Source organism: Onychostoma macrolepis, chromosome 04 (assembly GCF_012432095.1).
Source record: "Onychostoma macrolepis isolate SWU-2019 chromosome 04, ASM1243209v1, whole genome shotgun sequence".
In the NCBI taxonomy this organism is placed as follows: domain Eukaryota; kingdom Metazoa; phylum Chordata; class Actinopteri; order Cypriniformes; family Cyprinidae; genus Onychostoma; species Onychostoma macrolepis.
Window position 1 is genome coordinate 32961303 of NC_081158.1, and position 16866 is coordinate 32978168.

General features: G+C 36.0%; 1 protein-coding gene across 20 annotated transcripts in view; it reads left to right on the forward strand.

Moving 5' to 3' along the window:
* plekha5 (pleckstrin homology domain containing, family A member 5) overlaps positions 1 to 16866 on the forward strand; it is a 165129-nt gene that overhangs the window by 59617 nt on the left and 88646 nt on the right. Inside the window, exon 4 of one of the 20 annotated variants that reach the window (XM_058773585.1) lies at positions 12465 to 14790. The exons of 18 other annotated variants lie outside the window; for them this stretch is intronic. In XM_058773585.1, coding sequence (XP_058629568.1) covers positions 12465 to 12729 — 265 coding nt within the window. In that variant the 3' untranslated portion in view covers positions 12730 to 14790. Of the gene's footprint in view, positions 1 to 60; positions 845 to 12464; positions 14791 to 16866 lie in introns of those variants that run through there. One more of the 20 variants, XM_058773587.1, reaches the window with a different exon arrangement.

Genomic DNA, 16866 nt, shown 5'->3' on the forward strand with positions numbered 1-16866 from the left:
TTTGCTCTCTGTGTTTCTCTCTTTTGCATGTCCACCTCGACTGCATCGTCTTCCGAGCAGGTAAGACTCTCTCAGTCTCAATCTGTTATTTAATGCATGCATATGATCTGAGTATGAATGAGTGTGTTTGTATGGCAGCAGTGTGATGTGATGAACAGGCTGCTGGGTGTTTATGCACTGGGATTTGTAGATACAGCACACAGATGTGTTAATATGCGCTACAGCAGAGGCTTTGGATCATTAGGATTGTTTTTGAGAGCACATCCGGTTGTTGTGTGTATGTTTGTCTTAACCCCTCGGTTTTATGAGCTCTGACCGTCTGACAGCTAGTACGACTGGACAGGGATTTGTTGACGTGTTTGTGTGGGCAGTAACCACTTCAACTGTTGCTGTATTACAGGGTTTGAATGGCTGAGATTTCTGTTTACATCATGTATAGAGATGATTAAAAAGGACGAAGTTTTGCACACCCTACTTGTTTAAAAATTTAAAATGATCATCTTTTTCCATGGAAGAAAAAAAAAGAGAGATTCGGAAGAAAAGAGTGAAATGTGACAAGATTTCCATTTTTGGGCAAACTGTCGCTTTTAAGTCCACTTGTGATATTAGTTCAGTCTTAATTTAGTTTTTATGTGATGATTTTTCCATTCTCTCGTTGGTCTTTGGATTTAATCATGCTAGTTTTGCTGCTGTATATTTAAGATCTCTATATTTAAACAGACTCACCACAGTCAGAGAAAACCTAGAATTATGGTGGCGTTTTCCAGGCCTGGTAAAGTCATGGAAATTTCTTTGGTGAATAGACATTTTTCACTTTTTTTATAGGCAGTTTTCTGGTTTCTCTCAAATATTTCACCAGCTAGATATTGCTCTTCTCAAAAGCTTGTGTACTGTAAAACAAGCTTGCAAGCCATTTTGTGAGTGAATTGTTCTTTTGAGCCATTTCTTTTTAGTGAATCTGTTCTTTTGAGTTGGTTCTTCTCAGTGAAGTTGAATGATTCATTAGCAAATTAGTTGGAATCAGAGTAGTTGTTAAAATTACAAATGAATGGAAATGTCACAATGGGAATTCAGTATTCAGAAACTTTTTTCTTTCTTCAGTGAATGATTCATTAGTTCATCAGTCTGAATCTAAATGGTTGTTAAAAATCCTTATTCAGAGATCACAAATGAAAAGAAACATCACGATTGGAATTCATCGCTCAAACTTTTTCTTTTCAGTGAATCTGAAATATTCATTAGAGCATCTGTCTGAATCTAAATGGTTAAGAATCTTTGTCCAGTGAATCTGAGTGATTCATTAGTGAATCTATCTGAATCAGAATTGTCAAAAATCCTTATCCAGCAATCAGAAAAGAATAGAAATATCACAATGGGAATTCATTGCTCAAAGTTGGTTTTATTCAGCGAATCTGAATGATTCAGTAGCGAATCAGTCTGAATCTAAATGGTTGTTAAAGTCTTTATCCAGTGAATATAAATGATTCATTAGTGAATCTATCTGAATCAGAGTTGTCAAAAATTCTTATCCAGCAATCACAAAAACGTGGAAGACTCACAATGAGAATTCAATGCTCAAAAATTAGTTTATTTTCAGTGAACCTGAATGATTCATTTTGATTCATCATGATTCATCATTATGAATCAAAATGGTTGTTAAAAATCTTTATCCAGTAATCACAAATGAATAGAAACTTCACAATGGGAATTTGTTGCTCCAAATCGGTTCTTTTCAGTGAATCTGAATGATTTATCATTGAATCAGTCTGAATCAGAATGGCTGTCAAAAATCCTTATCCTGTAATTACAAATGAATCAGCAAATCATTAACAAATCAGTCTGAATCTAAATGGTCGTTGTTAATCTTTATTCAGTGAATATGAATGATACATTAGCGAATCAGTCTGAATGGTTGTCAAAAATCCTTATCTAACAATCGCAAATGAATTGAAAACACACAATGGGAATTCATCGCTTTTTTTAGTGAATCTGAATGATTCATTGCCGAATCAGAATATTTGTTAGCAATTCTTATCCTACAATCACAAATGAATAGAAAAGTCACTGTGTAAATTCATCACTCAAAAAGAGCGGGAAATGTCCTGTGTTATGATTGGCTAATATCTGCTAGTGTCTTTCACTCTGTAGTTTGTCAGTTTTGCGTTGTGAATGCTGGAGTACATCTATCTAATGCACTGACTAATTCAAAGGGGGCAAGATAAATCCTTTTTTTCTAGTATAATTCATAATTTCTCATAATTAATAACCCTGTGTTGGTGATGTCAGCGTGTCTCAGATCAGTTATCTAGAGGTCGTGACCTCATGCAGGTTCCCTAGTTGTCGTGGGTGAAAGTGAGGTGAATCAGTGCTGAACTGATGGCGAGCGTCCTTCCCCGCGGGCCGTTTCTTGTGTAATATCGTCTGCAGGGAGCTGATAGATGCTGCTTGAGTGTGTGTGTGTGTGTGTGTGGCTGATTGACTGAACGCCACCGGAGAATCTGTCTTGAGTTCAAACAGGAGTGAAAGACGTTCAGAGGTGTAGAAATATTACAATATTAGGTTTTACTACTGTAAGTGTGTGTGGGCTGTCTGGACTCCTGTTACACTCCATCTCAGTCTGCCAGCTGTGTGTGTGTGTGTACGTGTGTGTATGAGGTGAATGGTATCCCTGACGATTAGGCAGCTGCAGATTCACATGGTTGATTGATGTTTGTGGTGTCAGTAGAGATAACTTTTGTGACATGGCAGTGGCTGATAATTGTGTTTGTAAAATAGCAGTTTGTTATTTATGCATTTATTTTTAAGTACCACTGCAGTGTCATGTGGATTACCGTAATTATGAGATGACGGCTCTGAAATTTCACTGTGATCACTTTAATTTCTCGGAGTCAGAAATGAGTTTGTTTCTATGGCAACACAATGTTACTATATCAAATTGAACCCACTGCAATTTGGTGTGTTTTCAGAAAAATTAAATAATAATAATAATAATAATAATAATAAATATTTTATATATTAAGTAACAATTATAACAATATATATTATATGTGTATTTAATGTGTGTAAAATATATAATAAACTAAGCCATCTATTTTCTATTCATAATATAATTATAATTTCATATGTTATTACACTTATAATAAATGAAGTAAATCAATGATTTTCAGTGAATTTCTAACATAAATAATTTATTTAATATATTTATTTATAATAACATCTGTAAAAATAATTAAACATTTCTAAAAATAATTAAATAATTAAAATATTATGTATTATGTAATTGAAATAAAACATCTCTTTAAGAATTATAATATTATTTCTTAAATCAACTATTATATCTATGAATTTATTATATTTAAAGAAACTAAATGTAATTGAAATTTTAAAAATCCATCTATAAATAATTATAAAAATATTGTGTGTGTATAACAAGGTAAACAACAAAAACATATGTATAAAATAGAAAAAATTAACATTTCAATATAATATAATTTCATTGTTTCTCTCTCTCTCTCTCTCTCTCTCTCTATATATATATATATATATATATATAAATGATAATTTTTATTGTCCACAATTTTTGCTTTCCATTTCAGCCAAAAATAATTTTTAACTTTCTCATAAACACCCTGCTTCCTAAACAAGCATCTGCTGTCTCACGCCATATGGACTAACAGGGTAAACAACGATAACAAAATAATCAACATCCTTCAACAAACATATCATCTCTCGCACGCTTTAATGGATTGGATTCCACAGGCCTGAGGGTTTGCAGCTCATTGAGCAGCCAGATAGGAGGTGCTGCTGTCATCTCATCATCTGCAGAAACAACTCTCCAGCGTTCAGAAGTTCACGGTTAACATCTGAATGTTCGCATGTGAAGAATCGAGCGTCTCGGCTGACTGACAGTGAGTCTGAATGGCACATCGCATGGGTTTGGAGAGCTGTTCTCGAATTTACCCATGATTCTCACTCTCGTTCTGTTTCGTCGCCTGTGCCGGTTGTGTCATCAATCTGTGACCCAGTTTCAGAGAGTTCAGCTTTAGCTCACAGGCTCCATACTGAGCCCAGGGCCAGTGCTGTGGGACCAGCAGAACTGGAGCAGGGCAGGTCAGACCCGCCAGCGCAAACACACACACACACACACATGCAAATACACACGCTGATTTAAATAACGAACCCATGTGCTGTTCTCAGCTCATATCAGGGTGCGACAGTGGCTTGTAAATCGACAGTTGTCGATCTGAGACGTCTTAAGTCAGCAATCACTGCAAACAGGGCGCAAAACACAGAATATAAGTCAAATTTGGCTTTGGTGAGTTAGTAAAATGGCTGTCTAGTAACTTAAATAAAAAAAAAAAGGCTTTTTGTTTTTGTAAGTAAAATAAAGATTATTGGAGTACATTTTACAAGAAAATACTACTTCAATTTTTCTAATTTAACTTGAAAATTCTTTACATTAGTCCACCAATATGAAAACATGTTAATTTTGTGTGTGTATGTGTGTGTATATATATATATATATATATATATATATATATATATATATATATATATATATATATATATATATATATATATATATATATATATATATATATATATATATATATATATATATATATATATATATATATATATATATATATATATATATATATAAACAAAATGAATCATTTAAATAAATATTTGAAAAACAATAAATCCTTTTTATTTTTATAGATTTATTGCTGGAAATTGTTCTCAGTTTTCCCAGTTTACAACAAAAATGTTGTACGTCACCTATATTCCATCATCATAACCAAATTCAGTAATATTTTATTTTATTATATTTTTTTATTATACATTTAAAAATAATTGATCTGTAGTATTTATTTTTCACATATTTCAGAATATATTTTCATGGCCAGTAAGTGGTAATTTACCTTGCACCTGGTAAATAAAAAAGTTAATTTTTGTGGTAACACTTTACAATAAGGTGTCATTTATTAACATTATTTAATGTATTAACTAACATGAACAAACAATGAATAATGCATTTATTACAATATTTATTAATCTTTGTTAATGTTAGTTTATGAAAATACAGTTGTTCATTGTTTATTCATGTTAGTTCACAGTGCATTAACTAACGTTAACAAACACAACTTGTGATTTTAATAATGCATTAGTAAATGCTGAAATTAATGTTAACTAAGATTAATAAATGCTGTAGAAGTATTGTTCATTCTTAGTTCATGTTTACTAATGTTGTTAACTAATGAACCTTATTGTAAAGTGTTACCATTTTTGTAAATAACAATGAAATAAGATAATTTGAAATTTATTTTATTTATTTATTTTTAATCTGAAAAATAATCTAAATTTATTTATTTGTTTATTTATTGAAAAGACATTTTTATGATCAATAAGAAACATTAATTGTTGAAAAATGTTTACCTGTCACTTGGCAAATAAAAAGTTATATTTAGACCCTCCGTGTATGATGTTATGGTGCATGTCTATGAAACACTAGTTCCTGGTGTAATCGTACCTAGTGTTCTGAGCATGCTCAGTTCGAGCCCAGCTCCGGAGAGAGGGAGAGAGAGAGAGAGATCAGCCGCTGCAGCAGCTGTGTGAAAGCAGCATCTCTCTCTCTCTGCTGTCATTGCTTGTGGAGAGACGTCAGGGAACAGAACTGTTGGCGGTTTGTCATGGATGAGAGCCAGTGAAGGCAGTTTAGACATACATACACACACACACACACACACACTCTCTCTCTCTCTCTCTCTCTCTCTCACACACACACATGAGTGTGTTGTGTTAGTCGCACGATCTCTGCTGGATTTATCATGGAGCGCTCACCTGCGGTAAGTGTGTATGCATATATAAATGTCTTCACCTGTATCTCGTTACAATCAATTTCACAATCATATGTGTTTTTTGAGGGGTGTTTAATGTTTTGCATGCTATATTTTGACTTGGATGGAGAAAAGCTCTGAGTGTTTCTGCCTGGTTGAGCTTTTGGAAAGAGGATAATGATTTTTGGTCACTGTCGATATAAAACGTCCCTCTGTGTCTCTCTATATCCATAACTGAGACTCAGAGGAGGGCAAAAGCACTGACGTCCTTTCATGCCTGATGGATTGATGTAGAACTTTCACAGGCTTATGGATTACCAGGATAGACGCACGCAAAGGAGATTTTTTTTTTTTATTCAAAAGTTCTGTCGTCCCTTTTTAAGAAGCGCTCTTGAAATTCCACACGGCTCATGCAGAAATCGTCTGGAGAGAAAGATCCATCAACCCTGGAATGAGGATACTGAGGTGCTGAATAGCGTAGAATAGTATACTGAGGTGTTCTTAAGAGCATACTTGCATGGCACCATACTAAATTCACCAGTAGGTTGTATGCATACTGTTCACGGTATGCAAATTATGCAAAGAATGTCAGGTTTGCCAGAACAGTGCTGGGTACTTTTTTTTTTACTCGCAATGCAATGCTCTAGATGTCACTGTCCATGTTCTTTGAAACAATAACACCTGCTATTTTCAGCTTTTTTTTTTTTCTTCCTTGGATTAATTTTTTCACTGGGCTGCCAAAAGTTGTGAAAATAATAATTATTAATTTAAATTGTGAATTTAGATTAATAAACCAGTAAATAAATTAATTAATTATTATTATTATTATTAATAATAATTACTGTTTATTTATTTATTTTCTTTCCTTTTTTTTATTGGGTTGCCAAAAGTTATGGAATTTTCTTATTTTAAATTAATAATTTAAATTCTAAATTTCATTTAAAATTGCATAAAACATTTCAGTGGACTGCCAAAAAAAAAAAAATTATTTTACAATTCTATTATTATTATTATTAGAAAATGTTAAATAAAATTTCACTTTTTCATTGGATTACTAAAAATTATGTAAATTATTATTCATTTAAATGAATAAATGAGTAAACTGATATTTAAATTTTTATTATATTATAAAACAATTTTACAGCTATGTTTCATACTACTTTCCAATATGTTTATTGATTGAGTGTTTATTACGTTTCACATACCATTAAAACATAGTTTATTCTATGCAGAGCGCGATTATCTAGTATTCTATTGCATATGTAGTCATACTGACATTACGTTGTGCATTTCATTGTGATCATTTCCCAGCATGCATCAGCCTTCAGTGAGTCTGTAAAGCCCTTCAGGGTCCTTGATTCTTGACTGTATAGAGACCCATTATGCTGTTCACCAGTGACTCACAGTAAGACTTCAGCGCGAGTAACAAACACGCGCACTAAAACACCAATGCATGTGAAAAGCGCTGGAGTGCATGACTGCATCCGCACACAAGCATGTAAACACGCACTTAAAGTCGCAGAGACGTGAGGTTTGCAGTTTAGCGTTATGTAACATCAGAAACCAGTCCAATGCTCCATCTTCCTCTCTTCTCCCAGAGGAAATCTCGCTCTATCTCACCCATCCCATCCAGAAGATATTCAGCGCTCGTTACGTAGCCGGGGGGATCTTTAGGTTTCTAACGCCAGCTTCTGTTTGCCTAGTTCCCTAAGTCTGACTAATTATAACATCTAGCAACCCGGTGCACATGGCAAAATATGACCTATCGAGAAGGAAATAACAAGCTGCGTGGTAGTCAGCGGCACACTAAATTGCAGCCCACTGCTTTGTAAAGTGATTAACGCGTGCCGCTGTCCGTCTGCTGTGTGGAGCGGCTAATGAGACGTCTTGTCAGATCTGCGCAGGTGTGCCGGAGACGCTGAGCTCATTCTGTCTCTCTGGAGGCTCATGCTAAACTGCTGTTTGCTCTGGAGTTAGAAAAGTTCGATGGAAATCAGGCCAGATATATAAGGCCTGTTATTCCTGCACACTCGGATTGTGTGGTGAGGAATAGTGACGCCTGCGTTGAGTTGGGGGCTGAAGGCCTGGCAGAGAGGAGTCAGCTCGGCTGTGAACCCGGGGATTTGTCCATTATTCTGATACTCAGGATATGCAAAACCAAGTAGAAGAGGAGATTGTTCCAGAGGGATAATGATGCCTGTCCCAAACCCCAAACTGTGGGCTGAAAAAATGGTGGAGTGAACCAAGGTTATTACAGTTTTCCACTCTAATTTTCTTTCTTTTTATTTTCTTTTTGGTTAATATGTATGTATTTATTTATTTGTTTGTTCTTTTTTTCACTTTTATAAAAACAAAAAACAAAAAAAAAAAACATCAGTGAACATTCCAAATTTGGCTTGACAAAACTAGCTTTATCTTTTCAAAAATTGCAATTGTATGAATTTCTTTTGAATTTCATTTTTTATTTTACTTCCTGTTTATTTCCTCTGTTCAAATTGACTATTTATTTTTTATTATTTTTTAATCTATAATTATGTATTGTTAGAATTACTATTTTATCTTTTCACTTTTATTTTAAAAAATATTCGGTGAACATCCAAAATTTGTCCTGACACACTTTCTCTTTTAAAATTAGTTTATTGCAGTTATGAATTCTTTTTTGACAGAACGTTAATTTTTAAGGGTACTTATTGTTTACTTAATTCAAACTGACTGTTTGTTTGTTTGTTTGTTTGTTTATTTTTAAATTGCTTATTCTTATTACTCTTAGTTTTATTGAAAAAATATTGTGTAAACCTTCAAAATTTGGCTTGACAAACTTATCTTTATCTTGTTACTGAATACTCTTCTTACAGTTAAATGAATTTCTTTTAATTTCAGATGATTTTAATTCTACTTCCTGCTTGCTGTCACAATTGAATTGGAAATGCAATGAAAATTTCAACTGAAAGAAATTGAATTAGAATTTAGAAAGTATTCTTAATTCCATTGATGTTTTTAGTTAAGTTTAGTCCTCTTTAGTTTTTTAGAGTAGGTGTATTTGCTTTTTACATTTTTTATTTATATCTTTAATTTCCAAAAGTTCCAAAGTTATTGCAGTGTTATTATTTAAAAATGTTTAACCATGTTAAACTTCTCAGCATAGTTTAGCACTATTTTTATCAACTACAGGTTTGTTTTATGATATACCACGTCAAAAATGAAAACATAAATTGTTAGTTTTCTTCTCAGACTCTTGAGGAGTTGCTGTAGAAGTTAAGTAATAAAGTAAGTCACACTTGGATTGTAAATTGAGGAGCTGCTTGTGTGGGGGAATAATGATGTTACCACAAATTATGGGTAGAAATATAGTGTGGAGACAGAGCCGTAGGAGCCCAAAATTTTCTCAACCCAAAGTCAGATCTGAGCAGTGTTTTCTCTGCTGTCGGCCAGGATTCGTCCAAGCTGCAGCAATCGCGCATTCACTCTTGCGCAAAATCTATCTATCTATCTATCTATCTATCTATCTATCTATCTATCTATCTATCTATCTATCTATCTATCTATCTATCTATCTATCTATCTATCTATCTATCTATCTATCTATCTATCTATCTATCTATCTATCATTTTAAATTCAGCAGTTGAATTGGAGTTCAAAAACAGCCCTGGTCTCATCATGCAAATGCGACTGAAAGTGTTTTCATGAATTTGAACTCCATGCATGTCTTTTAAACTGTCTTTAAATATCCTGAAACATCCACCGGCCTCCCTGCCGTGATCCGGAGGGACGCCAGACTTAGCGTAACATGGGCATTTCAAAGCTCGCTTCCCTGTCTTTCATTTCATTTCTCAGCTTACTGCGTCCATATTCTCCACTCTATCAGAGGGTTTTAGCGCATTAGTGGGGGTATGTAGCCATTCGCACCCCTGTCAGACCGTCTGAAAGCCTCGGTGGGACATAGAGCGAGGGAGGAGAGGTCGACAGCCAGGCAAGGTGAGCACAGCACTCGCATCGCAATCCTCTGCTGAATTCTTGCTTTGTTTTTTTCCTCTTATCAGCGATAAAAGCGCAGAGACGAAACTCACGCGGAGTTCAGATATTTCCCCAGAGCTTGAGGGAGAACAGCGCTTCCCTCGCCAACAACAAAGGCATCGAACAGCGGCGTCTTTACAGAAACATTGTTTAAAATCGTGCCCGTTAATTGAGCCATTGAGGGAGATGTTGCTTGTCTGGAAGGATTTACATAAGTAAAGGGAAACGTTCGACACTTTGGGTCTTTTTGATTTCGGGTTCTGCCGGCACACCGGTCCCAGTCGCCTCCTACAATAACACACTCATCCATCAAGACGTAATTGCTAATATTGGCCGACCGTGTTATTAATATCATGGCGCTGTGGATCATTTTTTCAGCCATGAGGATATTACAATGCCAAGCCTCATGAAATGCACACTGATACAAATCTAGATGGCCTTTATATAATCGCTTATTGCGGCGAACCGCTTTTATTGCCTGGTGGTGCAAGATTCATCGAGGGAGAAAAAGTTGCATCACGCTCACTTTCTTCATCCATAAATGCTACATCACCACTCAAACCAGGCCGACATCGAGATACGCGTTTCTTTTCGCAGCATCTCGGCTCTTGAGACAGTAATTGGTGTCATGCTGACAGATTCGGTAATGCGACGGGATCAGTGTGATGCATCAATAATTCACATTTCCTTTTAAGCCGTGATTGATGCACGCTTGACAAACAACATGCATTGGTTTTGCACCCTTCTTTTACACCGTTGGGTATCAGTGTCACTCGGTGCACATTGCACATCATAGGTACTCTGATATGTCGGGATCCGTTCTGCAGGCCTGATCTAAGTCTTGTTCCCACTTTGCGAGGTTGTTCCATCTTGGTTCCTTTCATCTCACAACTAGTAGAGGGATTTTATCAGCGGCTCTGGCGAGGCACCCTTCACCAATCTGTCTCTCTAATCTCTCCGGCCTCAGTCGTCTCAGCTCTCTCCTCTGTGGATTTTCCTTCCCTTCTTTTCCCAAATTACTAGGAAAGCACAAACAGAAGCTGTTGATTTCCCCGTGTTTAATTAGTGTTGAAAAAACACGCCTTAATCCTGATCTTTCGGAGCGGTCAGTGAGTTGTCGGCCAGCGTGCTGATGGATTCCTTCAGACGTGATTTTCTATTCCGGATGTGTCTGTAGCATAAGTGCCTGCACTTTAGCAGGGATTTTCTTGTGGAGAAGGATAGACGTAGTTTATTGGTCCCTGAGGGTGAATTGGGGTGCGAAGACAGACGCCGTATTAAATGTAAATTGCTCATAAAACACCACCATACATCTACATAGTGCAATCAAATGAAGCATAGAGTGAGGAATAAAGGTCTAATATGTAGTAATGCCAATATCCTAACATGATTTACACAAGTAGGACACGATCCTGGATTAGCATCATTGCTAGTCATTTATCTACTTCAGCCTCAGGTTTTTAAATTTAAATGCAATATAAACTGAGATTCACAAAATAATTTAAACATGTATATCTGCTCTATATTGTTTTGATGGCTAAATTCACTTGTAGCGTTTAAAACTCTTGTCGTTTTGCACATTAGTGGTGGTGATTTGACTCTTTCTGCAGGTTATATTGCACCAGTAGGTCTTTAAATGAGTGAATTGAATCATTCATTCAAATTGATTTGTTCCACTACAGTGATTCATTACTGAACTGAACAAGTGATTGTCCTTTTGAGTGAGTCATTTGAGTCACTTACTCAGTTCAGCAACACTGAATGATTCTGTGTTCAATTCAGAATGACTCAATCATTCATTCATGAGTGGAACAAGTGATCAACTTTGTGAATGAGTATTTTCAATCATTCACTCAATTGATTTATTCAACATTAATTTATTCAGGAATGAAACAAGTGACACTTCATGAGTTGAGTCGTTTAAATATTCACTCTGTTGATTTGTTCAACACCACTGATTCATTCAGAATTGGACAGATGATTGTCTTTGTGATTGAGTCTTTTGAATCATGCACTCAATTAGTTCAACAGCACTGATTTATTCAGGAATGAAACAAGTGACTATTCATGAGTGAGTCAATTGAATTATTCCTATTGATTTGTTCTGAAGAATTGATTCATTCAAACAAAACAAGTGACTGTTTTTATGAGTGAGTCATATGAATCCCTCACTCATTCAATTTGTTAAGAAGAACTGATTTATTTGTGATTGAAATTGGAATTGTCTTTAAGAATGAGTTATTTGAATTCATTCAAAAACACTGAATCATTGACTCAGTTGTTTGCTCAAAACACCAAGTCATTCATAATCATAACAAGTGACTATGTTTATGAGATTGAATCATTTACTGAACTGATTTGTTCAAACGGCTTATTCATTCAGGAACAAAACAAGTGACTGAGTGAGTCATTGAATTATTCACACAGCTGACTCGTTCAAAAACATTCATTGAGGAGCAAATGAATTTAGCTGTATACCTTGTGTGTGTGTGTGTATTGAAAGAATCGTTATCATACCAAATACTCCGCTTGTCCAATTAGGGTTTATGTAGCTTGCAAGCATTCATTCACCTAATCCCATCCGCATTTCCATCCAATCTGTAAAGCAGAAAATCCACGCGTTCAACCCTCCGTGACTGGATCCAGCAGAGCTGTGGCCAATCAGCTTACGATTACTCACATCAGACCCTTGAGCAAGAAAACGGAGGCTGTTTCAGACGGACGGATGGCGTACAGAGTCTCGCTCTAGGGTTTTGTTCTAATGGACGTGTCATGTTAACGGTATATGACCCTGCTAACAGGAGGCGAATGACTTACATAATAATACTTTTTGATACAGTGGCAGATCTCGACAAGGCTATTGCGTGTGTATGACAGCCTTGTGTAGCGGCGCACAATGGGCCATGTTTTTGCGGCGCGCAGCACAATGTCACACTTGGAGTGCAGCACATGGCAGTCAGCAGCACACAATTATGCTGCACAGATGAGCTCTCACTCTCCATCACACTGAGCGGCCTCATTCTTTCAGCATGCCTAGCCTCTCCAGACCCTGCGAGCTAGCTCTTTTCATCGCTGGGAGTCAGTGCTTATGAGCTACTACTGTGGTAATAGAGGAAGACCTGTCAATATACAATCTAACACATGCCTTTTCTGCCCTGGATCCTCTGTGTCAGCAAACGGACACATACTTATCCACTAATGTGCCCCAGATATTCAAAATGAGAAGACAAAACTGCCTCAATAGAGGTTCACACATATACATACTGTACATATATATATGTGTGTCTATCTATCTATCTGATCATAATATACAGTATATCATAATGTCCTATTTTAGGTCTGTCATGTTTTAGTCACAGGTTTAGTCACTGTCCTGCAGCTGTCAGATATTTGTCTTTGAAACAACTTCCAAAATTTGACTGTAGACACTATATTGCATATTGATATGATTTTATAAATAAATATAATTGACTCATTTTACTTTTCGATTTTTGAAAAAAAAAAAAAAAAAAAAAATCAGCCCAGATGTTATCTACATACAGTTTTGGCATTTATTATTATTTATTTAATACAATAATAATAATAATGATTACAACAACAACAATGATAATATATATATATTATTATTAACAACAATATTAAATAATATATTATTAAATAATATTATACTATATAATAATATTGCACACACACACACACTTTAAAAATATTTTTAATGTATTTATTATGCAGTAAGTTTTGGACTGTTTTTGAATTCTCTGTTTACCTTGAAGGTTGATTATTCAGTGATTTATTCAGTGTTTAACTGCAGTTTTTCATCTTGTTGTCCTTTTATAATGCAGTTAAAGATATTGCTAGAAACATTATGATTTGCATCGCTGTGCCGTTTTTCATTTCTGTATTTATCTTTCTAGTTGTAGGGTGACATAGAAATGTACATAAATCTACATAAAACTACTGTGAAATATGATGCTGTTACTGGATGGTTCTTGTTGCTTTCTTGCCTTTTAAGGTATTGTTTTTGCTGGGAACATCCAGACTCTCATATGAGGATGAAAATTAAGCACGGTCTGAAAACAGCTGCTGTTTAGGCAGATCATTAACACTAGTTTAGTAGTGCTTAGCTGTGTGTGTTTAAGTGTTTAGTAAAAGAAAAATATAGGATTTTTCTTCACATATGACTTAGAATGCATGCTCAGGATGGGTGGATTATGGATAATACAGTATCTCACAGTAGTGAGTACACCCTTCACATTTTTGTAAATATTTTATTATATCTTTTCATGTAACAACACTGAAGAAATGACACTTTGCTACAATGTAAAGTAGTGAGTGTACAGCTTGTATAACAGTGTAAATTTGCTGTCCCCTCAAAATAACTTAACACACAGCCATTAATGTCTAAACCGCTGGCCACAAAAGTGAGTACACCCCTGAGTGAAAATGTCCAAATTGGGCCCAAAGTGTCAATATTTTGTGTGGCCACCATTATTTTCCAGCACTGCCTTACCGCTCTTGGTCATGGAGTTCTCCAGAGCTTCACAGGTTGCCACTGGAGTCCTCTTCCACTCCCCCATGACGACATCACGGAGCTGGTGGATGTTAGAGACCTTGTGCTCCTCCACCTTCCGTTTGAGGATGCCCCACAGATGCTCAATAGGGTTTAGGTCTGGAGACATGCTTGGCCAGTCCATCACATTTACCCTCAGCTTCTTTAGCAAGGCCACAGGTGGGTAGTAACGAATTACGTTTACTTGAGTAAATTCTTTGGGTAACTAATACTTTTAGAGTATATTTAAAGATGGGTACTTTTACTCTTACTCAAGTACATTTTTAGTTAAAAAACGGTACTTTTACTTCATTACTGTGGGCGACGCTCCTCTCGTTACTTTATCTTAATGCAGTACAAGTTAAAAATGCTTCGATGTATTCCAAACGCGCCGTCTACTTTTCTCTGGGCAATGTGCGATGCCCATTCGCGAATGATTCATTCTTTTGAGTCAGTTCTGTTCAAAGGCCAGTTGGCAGACCAGTGAATTGCTTCGCAAATCCGTTTGAATGATTCGTTCAGTTCCCTGCCGCACACGCTGAGTCATCTGAAGCGGTTCTCACTCAGAGTTGTAATAGAAAGTTTAAGAACATCAAGAACCTTGAAGATGTGGCTTTGGATCTGCAGTCAGTTGAAAGCAAATCTGCAAAGGCTATTGTTTGCTAGCTATGAAGATCTTTATTAGATGAACACCGCGTGTGCTGTCTACAGTTCCACAGGTATAGATAGGCTACATTCGATTACAGTAGGCTACACGATACCACTATGAGATTACCAGTTTGTTGTACTTGTACCTTGTACTTGTACATTAAATACAATGTATAATTTATACATTAAATAAGCGGTCACAAAGTATGAAATGAACACCTACCAAACCCACATTAGCTCTGTGCAGCGGCGCACGACCTGTTCCAGGAGGAATGTCTTTGCCCAGACACAATTAATATTGATATTTCACAATATTTATGCTTGCAGAAATATACATTTGTTTACATTTTGCAGAACAGACGGAAGAAGATCCGTCAATGTGCATTTGTTTCGTTATGCTCAGATTTCAGTAAGCGGTCATGTGTCAGATATACATGGCTATATAATACATAGGCTAATTAATATATAATTTAATTCAGTGATGCAAATCAGAATTTTCATCTGCTGTTACTCCAGTTTTCAGAGTCATATGATCCTTCAGAAACCATTCTAATATATTGATTTATTACAAGTGTAGGAAACAGTTTTGCTGCTTAATATTTTTTGGAACCTGTGACATTTTGTTCAGGATTATTTTATGAATAGAAAGCTAAAGAGAACAACATTGATAATAAATCAATATACTGGAATGATTTCTGAAGGATTATGTGACACTGAAGACTGGCGTAAAGGCTGATGAAAATTCTGATTTGCATCACTGAAATAAATTAAATAAATAAAAAAACATTCTAAATCTTTTGAACGGCAGTGTGTGTGTACACATTGCATAAATTTTATCTATACATCTAAATAAAAAATAGACTATAGATATTTAGTATATGATCCAAAGTAACTAATTACTTGTAGGTTTTTTTTTTTATCCGATACTTTTTTACTCTTACTCAAGTAACTATTCAGACTATTACTTTTACTTTTACTTGAGTAACTATTTCTATAAGTACTTTTACTTTTACTTGAGTACAGTTTTTGGGTACTCTACCCACCTCTGATCAAGGCACTGGTCATCTTGGAGGTGTGTTTGGGGTCGTTATCATGTTCCCTGCTTCAGTATGTCACAGTACATGTTGGCATTCATGGTTCCCTCAATGAACTGTAGCTCCCCAGTGCAGGCAAGACACACTTGTCTTTGTACTCCTCACCTGGTTGTCGCCACACCATCTGACACCATCTGAACCAAATAAGTTTATCTTGGTCTCATCAGAACGTCTAATCCATGTCCTTAGTCTGCTTGTCTTCAGCAAACTGTTTGCGGGCTTACTTGTGCATCATCTTTAGAAGAGGCTTCCTTCTGGGACAACAGCCATGCAGACCAATTTGATGCAGTGTGCGACATATGGTCTGAGCACTGACAGGCTGACCTCATACGTCTATTTCCCAAACACAACCTCTGGATATGACGCTGAGCACGTGCACTCAACTTCTTTGGTCGACCATGGCGAGGCCTGTTCTGAGTGGAACCTGTCCTGTTAAACCGCTGTATGGTCTTGGCCACCGTGCTGCAGCTCAGTTTCAGGGTCTTGGCAATCTTCTTATAGCCTACGCCATCTTTATGTAGAGCAACAATTCTTTTTTTCAGATCCTCAGAGAGTTCTTTGCCATGAGGTGCCATGTTGAACTTCCAGTGACTAGTATGAGAGAATGAGAGCGATAACACCAAATTTAACACACCTGCTCTCCATTTACACCTGAGACCTTGTAACACTAACAAGTCACATGACACCGGGGAGAGAAAATGGCTAATTGGGCCCAATTTG